The sequence below is a fragment of the Nomascus leucogenys genome, chromosome 13 (assembly GCF_006542625.1).
Source record: "Nomascus leucogenys isolate Asia chromosome 13, Asia_NLE_v1, whole genome shotgun sequence".
NCBI lineage: Eukaryota > Metazoa > Chordata > Mammalia > Primates > Hylobatidae > Nomascus > Nomascus leucogenys.
The window spans coordinates 56636-78505 of record NC_044393.1 but is presented as its reverse complement, the minus strand read 5'-3'; the positions used below and the strand labels follow the sequence as shown (position 1 = coordinate 78505).

General features: G+C 55.4%; 1 protein-coding gene across 11 annotated transcripts in view; it reads left to right on the top strand.

Moving 5' to 3' along the window:
* The window catches only part of MYT1 (myelin transcription factor 1), a 112669-nt gene that overhangs the window by 67635 nt on the left and 23164 nt on the right, over positions 1 to 21870 (top strand). For all 11 annotated transcript variants that reach the window (XM_030825598.1, XM_030825600.1, XM_030825597.1 and 8 more), the window contains 9 exons: positions 3803 to 3857; positions 4841 to 4871; positions 9802 to 9864; positions 10254 to 10501; positions 12310 to 13191; positions 15893 to 16027; positions 16676 to 16766; positions 18066 to 18179; positions 21560 to 21774. In XM_030825598.1, the coding sequence (XP_030681458.1) occupies positions 3803 to 3857; positions 4841 to 4871; positions 9802 to 9864; positions 10254 to 10501; positions 12310 to 13191; positions 15893 to 16027; positions 16676 to 16766; positions 18066 to 18179; positions 21560 to 21774 (1834 nt within the window). The remainder of the gene's footprint in view (positions 1 to 3802; positions 3858 to 4840; positions 4872 to 9801; positions 9865 to 10253; positions 10502 to 12309; positions 13192 to 15892; positions 16028 to 16675; positions 16767 to 18065; positions 18180 to 21559; positions 21775 to 21870) is intronic.

Genomic DNA, 21870 nt, shown 5'->3' with positions numbered 1-21870 from the left:
GGTTTAGCCTCAGAGAGCAAGAGAGTGGAAAGCAGGATGTGTGCTGAGGTCACCGACTTTCTATATCTGTTCTGTGGGCTGAGCTGGCAGACAGGTCCATGCTCCAAAGAAAGGGAAGGGAAGGGCTGTGAACGCAGCAGATGATCCTCCTGGGATACTCGGGAGGGGAGCAACGCAAATGCTTGAATGCTGCTCTTAGATCGTTGAGTGGGAACGTGGATCTTCACCCCTGCCTCCCTGGGGTGATGTACAAACCTTGGGATGCCAGGCTGGTGCCCCTCAGGGCCAGGACACCGTCCTGCTGGGGCCAGGCTTCAGCCGGGATTCTGTCCTTTGACCCGCCCCAGGCCGTTGGTGCAGAAGGGATGTGATGGGGGTTGAGGGAGGAAGCTGTTCAGCTCTGAGGGCCCTGGCCTGGGAGGAAGCATGAAAAAGGAATGAAAGAGGCAGAGAGAGACAGAGAGGGAGTCAGTGAGTGAGCGAGGAGAAATGGGTGTCCCTGACCTGGGGCCCGGGAAGGAGTGGGGAGACACAGGCTCTGGGGACAAAGGTGGAAGTTGGCACAAAGCCTGTTGGGCTTCATGGAAAATCTCCAACCCTGACATCTTTGGAAGTTGAGTCTCCCATTTCCCCTTAGAGGTTAGACATGAGTGGTTTGCTACTGGCTATGTTTCTGGGTTCTTTTCATTTTTTAGTTTTTTTGAGATGGAGTCTTGCTCTGTCACCCAGGCTGGAGTGCAGTGGTGCAATCTCAGCTCACCTCAACCTTCGCCTCGCGAGTTCAGGCGATTCTCCTGCCTCAGCCTCCCAGATAGCTGGGACTACAGGTGGCCACCACCACACCTGGCTAATTTTTGTATTTTTAGTAGAGTTAGGTTTCACCATGCCTGCCTCAGCCTCCCAAAGTGCTGGGATTACAGACATGAGCCACCGCGCCCGGCCAGAACTATGTACATTTTCAAATGAGCTTACATGATTAATGCTGACTTTACTAAAAAGAAATATAAAACAGAACAAAGCAAAACACGCTTTTGAGAGACTGCGTTTATATGGCACTAAGAAAGCAAGTTCAATGGATGGACAAAGAGACAGTTCTCTTGGGTTAATGTAGCAATGTACAACGTATTTGCATTTACGAATTATTCTCCTCCCCATAGTTTTCATGGTTTTCCTATTGAAGGCAGAACTATTGAAATATTAATTAGAGCCTCAAGACATGCTCGCAGTGGCAGAATGAAGCTGGCATTTGGAGAAACAGAGCAGACGTTCTTGAGAAAGGTTGCCGGCCCAGCAGTGAGAGTGGGTGATGGGGTCGTTCTGCCTTTTCACTCTCAAGGGGAGAGGGGACTGGGCTATTTCCAGGTTGCACAAAAAAGGGACCTGGTTGGCTTGTGTTTGGAACAAGTAAAGTGTGTTTTAAAAATCAATGAAAAATTGAGAAGCGTTTAATTTTCTTTGCGTCATTGAGCTGCCCTTTAGGGCCCAGCTGTCATTGTGTGGTGGGGGCAGAAGGTCTGGGGGGCTGCCGCCCAGTGATCACCAAGGTGAACCTGGGTGGTGCTGGGCACAGGGCCGCCCCCAGCACCCGCTCTCCATCTACCACATCGTGGTGCCGATCTTGCGGCAGGAGGATAGCAGAGAACTCACCTCTGAAGTGCTTTGACTTCTCTCGAAAAGAAAAGTGATGTAAATCAAGCAGTGCTGGTTTTGTCCAGATGCTTTCGCATCAGCTGGCACTGCTGATTTCAAACAGCTCAGAAACCAGTGTCCCAAGTCACCCAGCTCTTATGGATTCATTCTCATATTAAAGAGCCTGTTTTTCTTTTCTTTGGTAGCAGTTTTTTTCCCTTTAAAATTCAAAGCTGCATGCACCTAAGAGAACTTCTCGCTTATTGACCAGTCAATGCAGATAAATTGCAAATGGTAAGGTGCTCAGCAGAAGGAGCGGCAGAGCTGTCAGCTTCATCAACGGGAGCTCACAGTTTTCAAGCAGCGCCCATTACACATCCCTGCAACCCTCTCTATTCTCTGCTCTTTGAATAATTTATCTGCAGGACATCCAAATTGCCAAGGCACGCTTTAACCTAGCAGAATGCTTGCCAATATCCTTGGGAAAACTGGCAAAAATAAATAAATAAATAAAATAGAGCCGTAGATTGCATTTCAGCTGAGTGCAGGCACTGCGCAATCAGACGCATCAGCCCCATTGTACGTCCTGCATCGGAAGGCATTGCGCACGGGCTCAGAGCAGACGACATTTGAAGGCTCATAAATGTAATGAAGTCCCTGTGACACCTGCTCCTCTCTCACTTTAAATGTGAGCCATTGGTCCATGGGGAACCTCCGCTTTAAAAACAGAAATTGTAGTAATTGTCTTCCGTTCTACTGGAAGGCTGTAATAAACGCACGGCTCACAGCACCGTGCTCCTCAGCCCGGAGACGACAGGTTGCTTAAATTACCCAGGTTTGATTTTTCTTCCTTAACAAATCACATACATCATTGTATGTTAGTGCTGCTGCATGGGGGAGGTTCAATTTGCAAATTCCATCTTACTAATTGGGGGAATTCCTTTTTCTTTCTTCCCAGGTGGTACTGTAGACATTTGTCTCTTGCTGGTTTTCAGGAACGAAAGCCCCATTTAAGACGTGGGGGCTTCTGAGCCCCCCTCCTGCTGCCTCTCTTCCTTTCTTCTGCTACTTCTTTCCACTCCCCTGCTTTCCCTTTGACTACCTCACGCATAGAGCCCTGGCAGCTCTGGTGTCTGTGGCCTGGGACAGGTGTGGATTTGCTGCCTCCCCTTCCTGGCCACAGGTGATGGTGGTGGAGTCCAGCGCTCTCCTCTTGGGCCTCCCCTGTCCAGATAGAGGTGCCCTCCCCGGCCTGGTGTGGCTCCCCAGGGAGAATGTTTTGCATAGCATGGAGTGTGTGGGATTTACCTGCCTGCCCAGATTTGTCATGGGTGACACAGGACAAGGATGCTGTGTGTGACCCTCACCACCACCCGACATGTCCTTTCTGTGATTGTCACCCTCCTGGGGGCTCCCCCATGGCTCCCTCGCAGGACAATGCTGTGGGCAGCGTCCTCATAGAGGCTGGTCAGATTCAAGGATCACAGGTGGGGAGGGACACCCATGGGCTCAGGCAAGGCAGCCAGGCCCTCAAGGCCCGGAGAACATGTGAGCTGGGGCCGCTCCAGGTTGCCTGTTTCTCACGGGATGACCCTGGTGCGTGAGGGGCATTAAAGCCTTCTGCTGTAGTGGGAAGAAAGGGCCCATGGGAAGCTGTGCTCTGGGGACACGCTGGGGTCAGAAGCCATTGGATGACCTGGAGCTGCCGCTGGTGGCTGAGTTTGTGGTGAGCGAGCTGCCCTGATGCCTCAGCACCCTCCTGGCCGGGTGAGCAGTGGGTGCTGCTCTGTGTCGGGCCAGGAGGCCCTCATGGATAAAACACGGACATTCGTCAGGCTTCAGTGGGGCAGGGCCCACACCTCAGCACTTGTTGGCAGGTGAAAACCTGGGGGCAGTGGGAGGGCACGGTGCACTGTACCCTCCTTGCCGAGGGCGGGGACATGCTGATGGGACACTTCCAAGCCTTGTAGAAGGTCCTTTCTCTGCACCCTCCCACCTGCTGCACCTGGCCCCAGGCCTTTCTTGTCCTGTGAGCCCATCCTTGTCATTCTGTGCCCAAAATCACCTTTGCTGTCAAAGCTTGAGCCAGAAAATGGCCAGACATTCCTGATGGCTCTGACTCCAGAGGCACTGGCTGGGTTTTCTTGTTAACATCATGGTTTTTTGCTTGCAGATGAGCTTAGAAAATGAAGACAAGCGAGCTCGCACCCGATCCAAGGCCCTGCGAGGTGAGTGCCGCCCTCCCTTCCTCTGGGGCTGTAAATGCCACTTTCCTCCGCGGTCTTCCTCAGGAGCACAAACCCCGAACCACACGTGTGCAGAGATGCCCTGAGGACCTCAGGCCTCTTCAGCCTTGTTCATCCTCAGGGCTGCTGAGCTTTGAAGCTGGCATCTAAGAGGGCTGCCGAGGGGCCTTTGGCCCAGATAAACCTGCCTTGAGGGCAGAAATGTAGAGGCGGACCCAGCTCCATGGAGTGGGAGTAGCAAGGCTCAGTTACGGGACCCTTCTGTTTGGAAATGAAAGGCCGCCAGCCTTCCACCGCCATCCTCCTTCCTTCCCAGGAGATTGGTCTTGGTGCTGATGGGGAATAGGAGGTTGCTGGGTTGAGCTGGAAGTGCAGTGGGAGGAGAGGGGGCCGAGGCCTTGCTCACTCTGCTGGGATCTGAGCCCCAACCCCTGGCCAGACTTACCTCCCTGATACGGGTGGGGGCTTCCTGTTGTGCCCAAGCATCTCAGGTATGCCTGCCCTGGTCAGAGCCCCGTGCATCTTTGCAGCCATCACTGAAGGACCAGTAACTTGGTCCAGTTGTTCTCTTCTCTGTCCAGCTTGATCTGGTGGTTTGTGTTTCCTGCCAAAAGCTGACTTCTATCTGCAATTAGAGAAAGAGATACCATCCCTGGCCGCAAGGTCCCAGAGATCCTGTCTGAGCTGGAGTATCTGTCCCACTCTGCAAAACTGCTGGGCTGCTCAGGGGAGCTTCTGGGGCAGCACCGGGCTTGGGGAGCCCCTCAATCTGTTGACCTTGGAGGACTCTCTGGGAGGTCAGGAAAGGGTGAGGGCCCCGGGGAAACTGCTCAGGTCTCACTGAGATTGCCTCCACTTGTCCTTGGCAATCCTCTCGGCTGTTTAACTTAGTTTATGCTGTTAGGGCAATGAGCCTTTAAAATCACAATTCCCACATGTTTTCCCTGTTTCTCTCTTTTTCCCAGGACCCCCGGAGGCCACAGCTGCAGACCTCAGGTAAGGAACCCTTCCTGTTAGCACCGAGTGTCATCTATGTGCCTGTGACCCTGGAGATACCCTAAATGTCCCAAACAGGGTCTTCTTGGATTGACCAAACACCCCTGGTGAGCTCCTGCTTTCCCTAAGGAGACTGCCTTTCTCATGGCCACGTGTCCAGCTGTCTTGGCCCCATCTTATCCGTTCTCACCTCTGTCCTGGCCCCATCACGTGGCGCCCCAGCATCATGGCAAGGACACGGATGTGCCCACATCTGGTCACCACGAGGACCTGGACTGTCACCGCGGTCCCCCAAACCAAAAACGAACCGCTCTCTTAGCGGACCCTCACCAGTGCTTCTGTGTCAGATGGTTGGAGGTCCAGTTCGGGGATGAGATGAGAGAAGGGGGTCTTCTACATCCTGAGTCTTCCATTGGCTCAGGATGCGAACAGCAGTTCTGTGTGCTGGTGACGTGGCTGGCTGAGCTCTGTGACCGTTTCCTTCCTGCTTCTTAGGGTACAGATTCTCAGGGCAGGGACCATCATATTGTTCAGCATACAATTGAAGAGTGAATGGCTTCTGCCAATCAGGAAAATGAGAGGACTGCAAAGTTCACTTTGTAAACCTTTCGCAGAGGTGGGACAGGAAGACAGTGTCCCTCTGACACTTGAGGCCCCGTAACTTGGAGATGACGGGGGAGGACTACGGGAGGGAGTTGGGGTGCTGCAAGCCCCAGGCTCTGCGTCAGTCACACATCACAGTCTTGGTCTCTGGAAAGGTCATGGAAGCACTGCCTGGTGATGTTATTATCCTGTTTGTGAAGTGGGGAAGCTGAGACTCAGGGGTTAACCTTCATCTAACCAGAAGAGCTGAACGGCATGCACTACTTGCTGGAGGCCCCACCCTGGGTAACGGGCGGGAGGGGTGGGGTGGAACCTCAGCCAAACCAGGTCGTGTGCCGGCACTTCCGGTCTGGTGTCCTCAGCATGCCACTGGGTGCTCCCCAGAACACAGTCCCCCGAAGCACAGGGGTCGGCTCCCTGGAAGGGAGACATTGTCTGCTTGGCCGGCTTGCTGAAGAAGCAGTGATTGCGATGGCGAAAGATGCTCAGAAGGGCCCCGAGTAAAGGGAAGAGGAGGTGCCACGTGGCAGCCGCCCAGGGACACGGTGGAGACAGAGACGGAGGAGAATCCCAGGCGAGGGCGCAGTGAGTGAGGCACAGGAGTTGAGGAAACTCCAGGCTTTTTTGGTAACAGATGGAGTGTGGAGGAAGTTGAAAAGGCAAATACAAATGGCAGGGTGCTATCTTGTAGCTTTGAAACAGCGGAAGGAAAAGTGACTCTCAAATAGATTTGTTTGTTTTGAAACATTCTGAGAGGACCTGTCCAGCCTAAGTGAGGGGTTCTGTGAGCGTTTGGATTTTGACGCCCTCATCATGAGCCTTGTGGTCTCAACCTACATGTTTGGTAATAGTGAGACCCGTAAACTTTTTAATGGAGGAACTGGGGGGAGATGTGCTGACATCTAGTGTTCCAACAACAATTTCTGCAGCAATTCTTCATTGCTGACAAGGGATGCTTAGAGTAAAATAGAACAAAGATGATGTTCCAAGGAATCAAATACATTCTGCGTGGGAGGTACCATTCATTCCTGTATTCTCAAACATCTGTTGGCCACACGCTTCACGTGGGCGTGCCTGTGGCTCATGCTGGCTGACTGTGTGCCCAGCCATCGTGGGAGCATTTACACCACAGAAATGGACTGATGGTGTTTCCCCTCCCAAAGACCCTGGGCTCTGACTGGACAAGCGGATGAGACCTCTGTCCTGGGGGGGCCCACACTGTGGGTGCCAGAACAGGAAGCATGACCCACAGAGAAAATGCACTGTTGCGGTCTGTGAGAGGAGCATCACGTCCTGTGTGCAGACCGTGGCACTGGATGAGCTCACGGACACAGAGTCACCTGTCGGGAACCCCTGTGTGCAGGACCTGTTCTGTGGATGAGAGACTTAACACCGCATTGACTCAGAACTTCACAGCCTGCAGAGCCCCTAACCCCAGCTCGCCTCCCCACCAGCTCCGGCAGAGCTCCCAGGAAGACACTCCATTGGCTGTTTACCAGGTGAGCTGAGGAGAGGTTGGACTTGGATGGAGTAGGACCCTGAGCGGCTATTTCCGACCTTGGAGCCCACTGGGAGTGCCTGAGCGAAGAAGCGGTTTGATGGTTTTTCCTTTCACCCCAGTGGAAGAACTGATGACATTTCAGCTTGTATTTTTGCCTGGGTCCATCTGCTGTCACGTGGCCTCAGACTGGCTCTGCTGGAGGCGCAGACTAGGGAAGGTTAGGGTTGGGATTAGCATCTTTGAGACAGCGAGGTGCCGACAACACTGAGTTCAGGACCATCTCCAAATTCAGAGAGAGAACACGTCTGTAGCTCACCTTCGTCTTCTGGCGCCTTGCTCCTTGAGCCACTGGCCAACTCCCGCCCAGATGACTGCCCCAGGAGAGGGAGGGAAGGCAGGGAAAGCAGTGCCTTCAAAGGCTGGTAGCTGAAGCATGGGGCTCCAGGCTGGGATTCAGCTCCTCTCCTGACTTGTCTTCTTTACGCCTACTTTTCAAGTTTGGGTCCCTCAGAGCTGTCATGCAGGATGCCAGCTGAGGGGTGACTGTGAGCCACACCCTCTTCCCAGCCTCACTTGCGTCCTTTCCTCACATCTCTGACACCAGCCCTAGTCGGAGCTGGGGAGTCAAGGCTGGGGAGTTCCCTCCTCCCGGAGAAAAGAGGGTCAGGAGTCCCGGAGCCCTGGCCGTCTTCCTCTCCCTACAGCTCTTGCCCTGAGCAGCCAGAGGACATCAGTAAATAAGAGCCGAATGTGCTTGCAGGTGAACTGCAGGGCTGGCGTCGGCTGGCACGACACTCCTGGAGGCCCTGGCTGGGTCTCTTGTCCGCTTGGCGTGGGGTGGGGAGCAGGCATCTAAGGGGTTTCCAGCTTCCTGTCCCGGAGTGGCCTTGTCAGCTCCACGCACTTGGGCTCACAGCCCTGTCTCACACCCTCTGAGGCTGGGGCCGGGAGGTGCGGGCCCACCTTTCAGGGGACCAGGACTCTTCTGAGCTGAGGGTGATGTGTTCAGGGCAGTCCAGTCCCCACAGGCCTCCACAGCAGCTGTCACCTAATTGCCTGATTAACTCAGTGATTTCATCGACTAATTGGGACCTTAGCTTCAAATCCCCAATAACAAGGAGCTTTTTGTGAAAAGTCTCAAAGCTAGTTTTCCAAAGAGTGAAAGCAAGTGTGGGCCTGGATTTTAGAAGAGACTAGAGGCAGGGAGAGGTGGGTGGCAGCAGCGGTAACTCCCCTCAGTTTGGAAAGGGAACCCCCAGTCAAGTGTGGTGTGCCCTCCCTCTCTCCCTCTTCCTCCCTCTTCCCCTCCTTTCCTGCCTGGGTTCCTTCTTCCCTCCTCCTTCCCTCCTTCCCTCCCTTTCTGTCTTCTCGTTAACACACTGAAAACCCCAGCCTGGAAGGCTGCAGAGGACGTCCGTCTGCATGAGAGCTCCCCCACCCCATGGCTGCTGTTGATCCAGGGGATAGGGTAAGGCCTGGATTCTGCTGACGGTTCTCCCTGAGGTTGTCGGGGAGGGTGGCCTGCAAGCCCATTGGGCCCCACAGTTGTCTGCAGTCAGGCCTGTGGTCAGTTGAATTAGAAACGATCAGAGGTGTCTGGATAGAAACTGGGGATGGCGTTCTTTTCCCTGGGTCCCAGGTGTGGGGGCGCCAGCCCTTACCTTCCTCCCTTCACAGGCTCCGGAAGATGTGCTTGGGTTTTGGAAAGAGCTGAGACTCACCGTAATGCCAATCCTGTTAAAAGCAAGGTCTTCCCATCTTGGCCAGGAAAGCCTCTCTCTTCCCACAAGGAGCGCAGGCCTGCCCCTCCCGCCTGCCTTGGGCGACCTGGCACAGGCGTCTGGGTCTTACGGTGTCAGCTCCTTGTAGTCCTTGAGCCGTGGATGCATCCGACAGCCCACAAGAGCCTGATATGTGGTGAACTCTGGCCTCACACTCCACACTGGCCCCTTTGTGGCTGAGGCTGCTGTGGGAGCTGTGGTCCTGCCGCCACGCTGGTTGGCATAGTCAGTACTCATGCTCAGAAGTTTCCAGAGCTTCCTGCTGGTTTGGTTATATAGGGAGACAGATGATGGTTAAGGAAGAGGAACTCCTAGGTGCCCTGCCTTGTGCTTCCAGGGTGAGAGAGGCAGGAGGGTCAGTATCACCCCCTCCCCAAACTGCCCTTCTTAGCGCGGTCCAAAAGTCTTCCTCAAGGCAGATGCTGTCAGCTCCTGGTTCATTGGTCCTCCTGGCTTCTTTTCCCTGCACGGAAGCTGGGACCCACACCAGCTACAGGCACTGGTGGAATCTTCACCACTGTCTTTGGCTTGGGCCACAGATTCCTTTCTGCCTGTCAGTCCTGGCTCAGTTTGCTGGGGCACGAAGGTCACAGCTGGCAGGGAATGCAGAGACTGTTGCCCTCGATTGCCATAGGCCTTACAGCATTAGTGATGGCCGCAGAGAATGCCAACTTTTGTGCTTTGGACTTGGGACCTCTTTAGAGAGGGGTGCTGTGTTCAGGGCACCTCAGAGTATCTTGTGTCCAAGCTCCTGGAGACCTGGTGGCAGCTGGTGGAATGCCTGCCATCGGGAGTGGTCTGGGAGACTCTGGCGTTAGAAGTCTTACTCTTATAGATACACAGTCTTTAATTGAACACTCGTAAAACTGTAATGAGCCATTCATTTATTTGAATGGGGTGAGTTATTAATTTTCAGCAAACTGCAAGCAGCCATTCTGAGATGAATCGTTTGGAGATAGTCTGCTCCCCAGGGTGAAGGTCTGCGGTGGGCCCTGAGATCTGAGCCCATCGCCTGATGTGACCTTGCCTTTTTATTTCCCCTCAGCTGCCCCACCCCAGGATGCACGGGTTCAGGGCACGTCCGGGGCAAGTACTCCAGGCACCGAAGGTAAGAGGACCCTTGGATCTCACAGAGATTCCTGGGCAGTAGATTTGGAGCCCCTGCCCACTCTGCTCTAGACCCTTTTGCAGATGGAGAACTTTCCGTCTTTTTCCATGGCTCCCAAGGCCAGGCTGCTGACCCTTCTGCGAGGCAGCAACCTCCCACTCAGGCATGGAGGTCCGTGTGGCCATGGGCACCTCATGTGGGGGAAGGCAGACCATCTGACCTCCCAGCGCTGCACTTTGGTTTTTTTTGTGTGGGTCCCCTGCAAGGACTGGATGAGTCTGTGGGGGAGGGAGGGAGGGAGGGAGGCCCCTTAGGAGGGGCTGATGGGGTGGCTGAGGCCTCTCGTGGCCCTAGCCTGGCCCTCTCCACTGCCTCCTCCTCCCTCCCAGTTTACAGAGCTGCCCCCTGGCCAAGAAGAGGAAGCTGGAGGGCGCTGAGGCTGAGCACCTGGTGTCCAAGAGGAAGTCGCACCCCCTGAAGCTGGCTCTGGACGAGGGCTATGGTGTGGACAGCGACGGCAGTGAGGACACCGAGGTGAAGGACGCCTCTGTTTCGGATGAATCGGAAGGAACTCTGGAGGGGGCCGAGGCTGAGACGTCAGGACAGGACGAGATTCATCGCCCTGAGACAGCTGAAGGTGCTTTGTCGCTCTTTCTTCCCTGAATAAAGGGCGCTTAGTGTGGCCCTGGAGAATTGCAGCCTGTGAGTGGGGAGGGGCTCACTCTGGGCGAGAGAAAGCCCTTCCTGAGAACAAGGCATGTCTTGTCCCAACATGTGCTGGGCTTCCTGGGAGAGAGGTCTGCCCATGGTGTTTATGGGGCCTGTGGTGTGTTTGTGTGTGAACACTGTGTGCGTAGGAGAGAGGCAGGACAGACACAGACACGGGGCTGGTGTGTGTGTGTGTGTGTGTGTGTGTGTGCAGTTGTAGCGTGTTTCGGCAGGTGTGCCTGCATGTATATGAGAGAGACAGACAAGGCTGTGTCTCTGTGTGTCTGTAAGTGGGGAAGGGAGGGTCTTAGACTGGCCCTCTGTTCTGCCTGGCCCTCTGGGAGACCTGCCTGGGGGCATGGCTGAGAGGTCTGCTTTCCCCTGAGGCACTCACAGGCAGATGCTGAGGAAGCACCTCAGGTTGAGCTTCAGGTGATTGAGGACCAGGTGAGGCCTCTGAAAATGGGGTGTCCGGGGAAGCCAAGAGGGGAAGGAGGAAAGCAGACGACTCTCCCACTTCCTTGTGGGGTCTACCAGGACTGCCGTGTTGGAGCACCTAGCCCTTGGCAAAAGCGGATGAAGCAGGTGCTTTGGCCCCTGGGTTCCGGAGGGAGGGGTCTGTGCCCCTGAGAGCCCTGGCAGATCTGTACAGCCCTGGGGTCAGACGAGGCCCAAGGTCCGCTCCCCCCGCCATCCCCACCACTCACCCAACACTCCCCAAGCTTCTGCAGTGGGGAAGGGTCTGAGATGGATTTTAGAAGCAAAGCCAGAGAGGGTCCTCAACCCCAGCTCCCTTGGGGGGTCTGGAGTGAGTGCGCTGCCCCGTGGAATCAACATAGTCCTAGATCCCAGGTAGAAAAGACACACGTTTTCCTGCTTTCTTATCAAGAAAGGCGTCTGGAGTTCAGCCATCAACCTGGGCTTGGACGTTCCCCTCTGAAGTGGGTGGATGGCAGAGCCCGTTCCTACCACTGTGGGACGTGCTGGCCCAGGTGTCCTTGCTGACAACCCTACGGGGCCTGCATGTGGTGAGCACCTACCATATCTTAGTTTTGTTTTGTTTTTGTTTTGAGAGAGTCTCACTCTGTTGCCCAGGCTGGAGTGCAGGGGCACGATCTTGATTTACTGAAGTCTCCTCCTCCCGGGTTCAAAGAATAGCTGGGACTATAGGCGTGCACCACCATGCCCAGTTCATTTTTGTATTTTTAGTAGAGATAGGGTTTCGCCCTGTTGGCCAGGCTGGTCTTGAACTCCTGACCTCAGGTGATCCGCCCGCCTCGGCCTCCCAAAGTGCTGGGATTACAGGCATGAGCCACCTCGCCCATTCTTATTTACTGTTTTTCAATTATGAAACAATTATTATTATTTTTTAAAAATCTGACTTGCTACTTAAGCTCCATTGTATACAATGCAGGTTTATCTGATTTGGGAAAGTAAACGTGATGGGAGAGGAACATTAAGAAAAAGTATCAAAGTAGTTCTTAGTTTAAAAGATACATCAGTGGCCCATGACCTGCCTCCTAAAATATATTCACCATGATTTCTGGATTCAGGCAGAAGGGTTGACAGAAAGGTCCATACCAAATCCCCACTTCTGGAGTTTCAGGTTTCCCCTTGGCTCCCGTATAAAGAGTGAGTGGTAGGTCAGGTGGAGGGGTGGTGGGTGTGTTGGGGACTGGAGACCTGGAGTCTTCCCACGTGTTCTCTGGCCCCCATGTTGATTTTGATTTTGTGCAGGAAGGAGCCCCGTCAAGTCCCATTTTGGATCCAACCCCATCGGCAGCCCCACTGGCTCCTCCAAGGACAGCTATAGCAGCTACCAGGGAATCATCGCAACTTCTCTCCTGAACTTGGGTCAAGTTGCTGAAGAGACCCTGGTGGAAGAGGACTTGGGCCAGGCGGCCAAGCCAGGTCCTGGCATCGTGCACCTGCTTCAGGAGGCTGCAGAGGGAGCTGCCAGCGAGGACGGTGAAAAGGGCCTCTTCGTCCAGCCAGAGGATGCCGAGGAGGTCGTCGAAGTCACCACTGAGCGCTCCCAGGACCTGTGTTCCCAGTCCTTGGAGGATGCAGCCAGTGAGGAGTCCAGCAAGCAGAAAGGCATCCTGAGTCAGGAAGAGGAGGACGAGGAGGAGGAGGAGGAGGAGGACGAGGAGGAGGAGGAGGATGAAGAGGAGGAAGAGGAGGAGGAGGACGAGGAGGAAGAGGAAGAGGAGGAGGAGGAGGAGGAAGAGGAAGAGGAGGAGGAGGCAGCTCCTGATGTGATCTTTCAGGAAGACACCTCTCACACCTCTGCCCGGAAGGCCCCTGAGCTCCGGGGCCCAGAATCACCCAGTCCCAAGCCTGAGTACTCTGTCATCGTGGAGGTCCGCTCGGACGATGACAAGGACGAGGACACCCACTCCCAGAAGTCAACAGTCACCGACGAGTTGGAGATGCATGACATGATGACCCGGGGGAACCTGGGCCTCCTGGAACAGGCCATCGCCCTGAAGGCGGAGCAGGTGCGCACAGTCTGCGAGCCGGGCTGCCCGCCTGCCGAGCAGAGCCAGCTGGGCCTGGGAGAGCCAGGGAAGGCAGGAAAGCCCCTGGACGCTGTGCGGAAGAGCTACTACAGTAAAGGTAGGGCTCAGCGGTGGCCTGGCCCTGCAGATTCATCCTTTCACCCCTGCCCCAGGTGTGCAGATGCAGGCTGAGAGCCCTTCTAGGACAGGGGGCTGGGGGATGGCAGAAAAGCAGACGGAAGGACAAATACATGACACAGACTGTGGTCAGATACTGAGCAAACGGGTTCCCACACTGCTTTACATAGAGCCATCTGGAGCGAGACGCAGAGCGGAGACGTGTGAGAAAGAACCAGGTGGGAGAGAGGAGGTGGGAGGGACAGTGACCCACCCACAGTGATTGGTCACAGCAGCATCGGGGGTCTGGAGAGGGTGGGGACCGTCCTGTCCCTTCCACCCCAACTCACACTGTGGCAGGGATTGTGCTATGACAGAACCCGCCGTTTCCTACAGCCATGCTGGGCCATCCTGATCCTCTGGTGGGGTGGAGACCAGCAGGCAGATGTGAGGGGTGCCCTTGCTCCTCAGAGGGAGCAGCCTGCCACTGGCTCTGCATCTGCCTCTGGGTTTGGCTCTGAAGTGTGCAGGGTGTAGGGGAGGCATTCCCTGATCGCACCGAGTGGCTGATGTTGAGGTGAGGATAGAGAAGGAGGGCTGCTTGGAGGGGCCTGAGGCTGGGCTGATGTGGTTGGGGAGCCGCTGGGAAGCAGCTGACATGGTTGGGGAGCAGCTGGGAGCCCGGAGTGCTGAGGTCTGAGGACGAATCCTGAGTAAACGGTTGCGGCCTTCACTGTTACTGGGGTGTCAGGGTCTGGACAACAGGCTGGCTCTGCTCTGCTGACTGGCTATTTCACATTCCTCCTTGGGACAGGGGCCTGGGAGCAGGGCTGGCCAGGGGCTGCTCCCTCAGTGAGCCATGCCAGGGAGGCCAGGCCTTGGACAGGTCAGCTTTGACCCAGCTGGCCTGGTGCCGAGGGCCTCCTGCACCTGGGCATTTGGCCTCTATTCTCCTAAGACTAGGGACCTGCCCTGACCTCGGCCTCTTTTTTCCCCATGTCTAGTCCTGCATCTCTTCTCCAGGTGGCCGGGGCGGTGGGAGTTCTTGGTGCTCTTCCAATGAGTGCCCCCAGGAAGGGTTAGCTGAGACCAGGGAGGGAGCAGATAAGGAGAGAGAACTGGGATGGGAGATGACTCAGATGCTGGAGCCAGGAACCAAAAATGCAGGAGACACAGACTTGGGGCCAACCCTGGGAAGATGCACTTCGGTCACGGGAGAGACAGATCTGAGTGAGACATAATTCAAGGGGCGTGATAGGCGGGTCAGTGGAGACATGAGGGACGTATTTTCTGGGAACACCCAGGCATATGAGACAAGCTCAGGGGAAAGATACTAAGGGGACACAGGTGGGGACATGGTTTCAGGGTGAGATAGACCCAAAGAATGGCTTTGCGGGGACACCCTTTAGGGCAACCCAGATGGCGGGACAGCTGTTTGGGGACCCAGATTTAGGTCGGCACTGTCATGCTCGGGCCTTGTGGGGCCATGGGCACAAAGAGACACAGGCTGAAGGTGAGACTTAGGGACAGGTGTTAAGGGCCTGGGGTGGTTACTAGCCCGGGTGTGGTGTGCTTGGGCTGCACACATCAGCGCAGAATTTGGTGGGACACGTATGAGGAACACAGACACCCAGTGACAGCCCTAGGCCCAGGTTTTCGAGGGTCTCAGACCTGTGGGACAGACATAGGAGGACCCAGATGCAAGGCGCCCTGCCTTCAGGAATAGATTTTCAGTGCATGGACCCAAAGGGACACGGCCCCGGGTGACACAGGTGGCCAAGCTTAGAACACCAGGCAGTGCCGAGCTGGGCTGTGAGTGTCTGCAATGTGAACGTGCGGTTCTGGTTCTAAGGGACTGATGTTGGGGCACAGATGCCGCGAGAATTCTGGACAGAGGCCGTGGGACAGGGGCGGCAAGCCTAGGAGGCCGGTGTTGGGCAGGGGTTTGGAAGCCCCTCAGGACACCCCTGCCTGTCCACATGGGTGGAAGTCTGACTCCTTTCAAGAGCTCCTTCCCTTTGGAGCCCCCTGCTGGGACCCTCCCCCTCTGAGGCGGGAGTTCTGAGTTTGGCTCTGTGACCTCTGCACCCTCCCAAAGGGGACAGCTCATCCAAACGTGTTTCACTGAGATGTCAGCTCTGCTCTGAGGGTCCTCCGTGTTCCTGCTGGTCCCTACACTCTACAATGACCGGCCTGGACCTGCAGAGGCTAGATGAGGTCAATAACTGAGATTTGGGTTTAAATTTCTGCCCAGGCATATATATTAGTCATGCAGCCTTGGATAAGTTACTCAGCTCCTTTGTCTTCCTCGTTTTGTCAAATCCCAAGGACATCTCCTGGCAGGAATATTGCCAAACGCCTTGACCTCTCTAGGCAGAAAGCTGACCCGTGAGGCCTCCACACTGTCAGAGGAGAGAGGAAAGAGGACTCCAGCTGCCATCTGGGTTGTTCTCCTTAAAACGCTGCACAAACTGCTATTTGGGATGGTCAGGGCAGCCTCAGGGCTTTCGCACAGGTAGCCAGTGTGGGCTGGTTTCTTCAGGGTCACCTGACTGTCCAGCCCCAGTCCCTGTTCAAGCTCATGGGCAGTCTCGCCTCCCTTCTCTCTGGACAGCCAGAGAGAGGGTCCCTGAGCTACCCCTGCCCCCTCTCTGCTCACCACCCCATTCCTGGCTCTAACTGATGTGACTTGTGTGTTTTAGATCCTTCAAGAGCTGAGAAGCGTGAGATCAAGTGTCCAACACCAGGCTGTGATGGCACTGGCCACGTTACCGGGTTGTACCCTCACCACCGCAGCCTTTCTGGCTGTCCCCACAAGGATAGGATCCCCCCAGAGAGTGAGTAGCTCTGTGCAGCGTCAGCCCTAACTGTGAAGCTCAGGCTGCCTCTGTGGTGTTTGGGTGGTGTCTATGGGGAGGTGTGGCCTGCCCAGGGCCATAACCTGCCCCTTTGGTTTGTCCAGATGCTCATCCTTACATCTCCCCGCTTTCCCCCACAAACTCCCTCAGCCCAAACTTGAGCCCTTTGAGGCTGGCGCCCTGCAACCAGCCCATTTGTCTAGCTAGAGACGCCAGTCCGGGTCAGAGCCCACAGTCACGGATGGATGGGAGGGGACAGGCCAGTGTCATTAGGAAGCAAATACGTGTTCTTATGTTTAGGCTAGAAGCAGTAATTGCGAAAATTAAATTTAAAGGAGCAAACCACAGAATGAGAGGTTTTAAAGCTGAGTCTGGTTTCTGCCGCAGGAGGGAGGGACCACAGTGGTGGTGGGGGGGCACGCCCTGACCAGGCTGAGTGTGGGGAGTTGCGTCTGCAGGCTCTTGGGGGCTGGAGCTGCCCTGCGTTGCTGTGTCCCCCACCCGCCCACCAAGTAGCAGCCTTTGGACAGGGCTCCTGTACCCTCCACAGCCTGTGCTCCCCACACAGCTGGTGCTCCCCAGATTCTCTGACAACCTTGGCTCCCTCCACCCCCGGTTTTCTTACAGTCTTAGCCATGCATGAGAACGTGCTGAAGTGCCCCACTCCTGGCTGCACAGGCCAGGGTCACGTGAACAGCAACCGCAACACGCACAGAAGGTACTTGGACTGAGCTGGGCCATAGTTGGGGCCAGGGTGGGGGCCGTGGTGGCGGGCTCCATGGGTGGTAGGGCACCTGGAGTGGGCCTGTGTGTCCCTCCCTGGGCCTTGGGCCTGTGACCTGGGACGGGGCTCCGGGCTGCCTGGGGCTCCCTGTGTGCAGCCCTTCTCCCAGCCTGCTGCCCTGAGGGGTGGGTATAAGGTCAGGGCACACCTGGGCTGTGAGGGGCCTTTGTGTGGGCAGAGCAGCAACTGAAGGTGCAGTCACCCAGTGGTGTTGCTGCCTTGACTGGGGCTCCCAAGAGAGCAGGGGGCAGCCTGCAGAGGAGTGAGCAATGCGCCCTCTGTGAAGAGAGGTACAATGACCATGTGGAGAGCCAGGTGAATACTTTGTGTCCTACCCACCTCTGCACACTGGCTCTTGCTCCTGAGTGGAAAGGGCAGACATGAACAGTAGCCTCGGCAGGCCAGGACTGTACTCTGGGATGCTTTGTGGGAGTTCTGAGGCGAAGTGAAGCTTCCCGACCACCCTCGAGGTGTAGCTGTTGACTGGTCTTCTGTGGCGAGGGGGGACCAGTCCCCCAGCCTTACCCAAAGTGCCATGGGTGGCCATGGCCTTGGTGGGATTTGCCTTTCCCCCAGCAGGCATATGCTCAGCTGAAAGGACTGCCAGAGCTTTTGAGGTCACTTCATTTGAAAAGAGGCCAGTTCCCCATTACGTCACCTCTCCAGGCTGGCTGAGGGACTGGCGCTGGAGCTCACAGTTGACTTTATTCTGACAGATGAAGCTGCTGCCTCCATGTCTTAGACTGAGTACTTTCCTGGGCCTGAGTCATCCAGGGTCAGTGCCCAGGTTGTGGTCCAAGTGGGGCCCTGGGCTGCCCCAGAGCAGCTAACAGAACCAGAGCCAGAGAGGGTTGCAGGATCCAGCCCTGGAAGCTGGGAAGGGAGAGGAGGGGGTGAGGGGCAAGCCTGTCTCCCAGACCCATGCAGAGGAGGCATCTTTGCCCAGAGCTTTCAAGGCCTCTAGTATATATTTCATCTTTGTGTGTCATTGGCACAGAATGTTCCAAAACAGAAACTGACTGAGCAGCTTGTACTTTGAGGCTCAAGAACAGAGCCAGAGAGAAAACCCCTGTCCTGCAGAATGACAGGATCATTCCCGGCTCTGGGCTTCTTGTACACCTGGAGTTCTCATATCTGAATGACCTTGCCGTGAGACACCCACACACGCAGACACCCAGGACAGGACAGGCATGGAGGGGAAGGCTCAGAAACCCCTCCTCTTCCTTCCTCTAGTTTGTCTGGGTGTCCCATTGCTGCCGCCGAAAAATTAGCCAAATCCCATGAGAAGCAGCAGCCGCAGACAGGAGACCCCACCAAGAGCAGCTCCAGTTCCGATCGGATCCTCAGGTGAGTGGCATGAGCCGCAGAACTGAAGAGGCTGCCTCCCAAATGCCTGCAGGGGGGCTTCTCAGTCTCCCGCAGGCTGTGTGTGCATGTGTGTGAGTGCGCGTGTGTGAGTGTAGGTGCATGTGAGTGTGACATGCCCCGGGCCCCCCAGGAGCAGAACTGAGGGGCAGTTTTGGAGCCACACAGGACAGAGTCTCATGTCTGCCACATTCGCCAGTGCCTCAGCGAAAGCACAAACTCCTGCACAGCTGCCTCTGCCTCAGTGCTCTGCCTCCTTGGAGTCGTCTGATGTGACCACTTGAGGCCCCTTGGGGATTCATTTGTGGAGATGCTGGTCCTGTCTGCAGAGAGCAGACTGCACCAGCCAAGGACCACGGATGTCCAGGAGCACCATGAGCCACTAATCCTTGGCCGTCCTGCCTGTCCCTCCCCGACCCCAGGGATAGACCCCAAGTCAAGGAAGAGGGTGGGTGCAGGCTTTGCTCCCCAGAGTGCTTTGTGGCCCCTGAGGTTCTGAGATCGCAGTAGGTGTGTGTGAACATGTGGGAGCATGTGTGTGCATGTTCACACGCCTGTTTGTGTTTGCATATGTGCGAGTATGTTTACATGTGCGTGCAAGTCCATGTGTGTGTGCATGTGTAGATTTGGCTCTCATCAATAAGGATCTTTCAGAATGTGTCCCATTAGTGTCCCCTCCTTCCATGTGGCTCTAAGAAGTAAGTGCCACAAATAAGGCCAGAGGCTCAGGGAGTTGCCCAAGGCCACCCTGCCCATCCTGCCTGGCTTCAAAGTCTGTCCTCTGTGGGGCTGAGTCCTTGGACCATGGTACCCACTGTCGAAGAGGACACTTCCACTGCTCCTGTCGTCACCTGCAGACACCCTGCTCCCCCCTTCCATGAGGAACTAGAACTCACACATAGCCCCTCCTCCCCAGCTCTCAGACCCCTGTTCCATATCTGTCTCACCGGACAAGAGTATGGGAGACCCCGGCTGGGGTGAGTGTGAATGACTGCATAGCCCCTTCCACTGTCTGCCTCCTTGCGGGGCCCACCTGACCCCGGCCCTTCCTGGCACATAATTGGCAAAGTCCCAGCCAAAGGGTCTTCGCTGCTCACCTTGGCTGTGTCATACCCAGGCCCTTCCTGGCACATAACTGGCAAAGTCCCAGCCAGAGGATCTTCGCTGCTCACCTTGGCTGTGTCATACCCAGGCCCTTCCCTGGTCTGCTCCAGAGGGTTCCTCTGAAGGTGCAGTTCCCACATGTGGGATCTCCGGGCAGAGGACAGAGACTTGCCTTCCTGCTCTGTGGGCATGCTTGCCATCCCACACACGGGCACCTTCAGCCCTGCCGGTCCCAGCAGGCTGCTTTCCACCCGCTGGCTCTCACAATGGTTTGAATCTGCTTTTTTCCTCTATCTTATTTGCTGTTCCCTCCAGCTTCCTGTCAGTTGCTAATTCAATCCTTTCCCTCTTTGATCTAAATCACTGATAAAATGTCAAACCACAGATTTGGCCCCCGTGTGAGGCCAGGCAGGGGTGTCAAACAGGCTCCAACTTTGGAGACTGTACTCCCTGGGACTATGACCTCAGTTTGTTCACTTACAAAAGTAGGACAACAAACGAAGTCACTCATGAGGCTCCAGCGACACTCTGCCGCCCTCAGCCCATGGTGAATACTCACTGAACGCTAGAGATTGTGGCCAGGCTGGAGGAGGCCTCCCATGAGGCCCTTTTGATTCCATCTAGCCCACGTTTCTGGCTGTCGAACTTTGGGGTGTGAGGAGGGGCTTTGCAAAGCTTCGTTGGCATCGCGGACAATAAATGGACAGATTCTGACTGAAGCCTTGGCCAAGGGAGCCATCAACGGTGGCACCAATGTTGAGCTTATTATTACTATTATTATTTTTACTGACAGAGTGTCACGCTGTTGCTCAGGCTGGAGTGCAGTGGTTTCAGTCATAGCTCACTATAACCTCAAACTCCTGGTCTCAAGTTATCCTCCCCTCTCAACCTCCCGAGTACCTAGGAATGCAGATGTGCCACCATGCCTGGCTATTTTTTTTGCGTTTTTTTTTTTTTTTTTTTTTTTTTTTTTGTAGAGAGGGTCTCACTATGTTGCCCAAGCTGGTTTCTTACTCCTGGCTTCAAGAGACCTGCCTTGGCCTCCAAAAGTGCTTGGATTATAGACATAAGCCACCACACCTGACCCAATGTTAAGTTTAAAGTTAGTTTTTTCCCGCCTGGCCTCACTCTTGCAACTTTTCTATCTGCCACTGGGGTCAGGGTCCATCCTGGGGCTCCCACCCTTCCTGGAGAAGGAGAACACACCCACGTCCTGGCCTGGTAGTGTTCAGTTCTTCCAGGTCCATCAGAGCTGGTCATGGTTGCAGGGCTGGCCTGGAGGTCCTCTGTGCTGGGCTCTGTTCTTAGTCCACACTGAAGTTCTCGTAGCACCCGGCACCTTGGAGGCTGTCATTGTCAGCTCCTTCTTAATTCCACTGATTGCACACTTTCCAGACTGAAGTCATTGCTTGGTCCAGACAGGAGCAAAGAAAGCCATGGCTGCTTGCCAGGACGTCCTCTTCTCTGAGCTGCCAGGTTCAGAAGCCCCTCTGTGCCTGTGTGGTCACCAGCGTCTACCACCGGTCTTCCTGCCTCTGTGCCTTCTATGCCAGTTTCTTCATGCCGTCTTTTGTGCATGTAAAATCCTGAAGTCTTCCAAGAGCATTAGTGGCAGCGAACGGAATGCTTGCAGTAGCTTTCTCGTGGCTGTTGTTAACCCTTCCAACAGTTCCTTGAGGGTCCACCTCAACACAGCTTTAAGAAGAGGGCAGCTGAGGGCTGAGTCCCCGGCTGAATGAAGAAGGGTCAGGCCTGGCCCTGAGGCCACTCCTCAGAAATGCACCTGATACAACTAGCGTCTGCTGTAGATTCCTCAACTTCCTCCTTGCTGGGGAGTTCTAGGTTATGCTGCCTTGGAGTGTCTTGCTGTTGTCCTGGGCTGTGCTGCTCTTTGGCCCTGCCCGATACTCACTCCAGTTGTAGCTGAGCTGTTTGAAATCTTCTCTCCTAAGTTCTGGGGAAAATCTTAGGCCCTTCTCTAGCAGATGCTGTCAGCAGGACAGGCCACTGCTGTGGGTCCTATTGCTTCCTCCCTGCAGGCAATTTTTCACGGGCCTGCTCTGGGAGCCCTTGACCCTGGGAGGTGGAACTCTGCCCAGCTTTAGTGGTGGAATATGCAGGGGGAGTGTCTTCCTGAGTCTCCTTCCTCACCAGATGCTGTGAGGCCCCTGCCTGGTCTGTGGATTGGGGTTGGGGAGGGTGGCACGGGATCCCCAGGTCCCATCTCACTGGCTGTGCATCCCTGTACTGCACCCCAGGCCCATGTGCTTCGTGAAGCAGCTCGAGGTCCCTCCATATGGGAGCTACCGTCCCAGCGTGGCCCCCGCCACACCCAGGGCCAACTTGGCCAAGGAGCTGGAGAAGTTCTCCAAGGTCACCTTTGACTACGCAAGTTTCGATGCTCAGGTTTTTGGCAAACGCATGCTTGCCCCAAAGATTCAGACCAGCGAAACCTCACCTAAAGCCTTTCAATGTAAGTTGGGGAGAATTGTTCTTGTTTCTCTTCTGTGTTGCTCCCGGGAGGGGCAGGATCAAGGGGCAGTGGAGGAGGGACCCTCTCGAGGAGCTA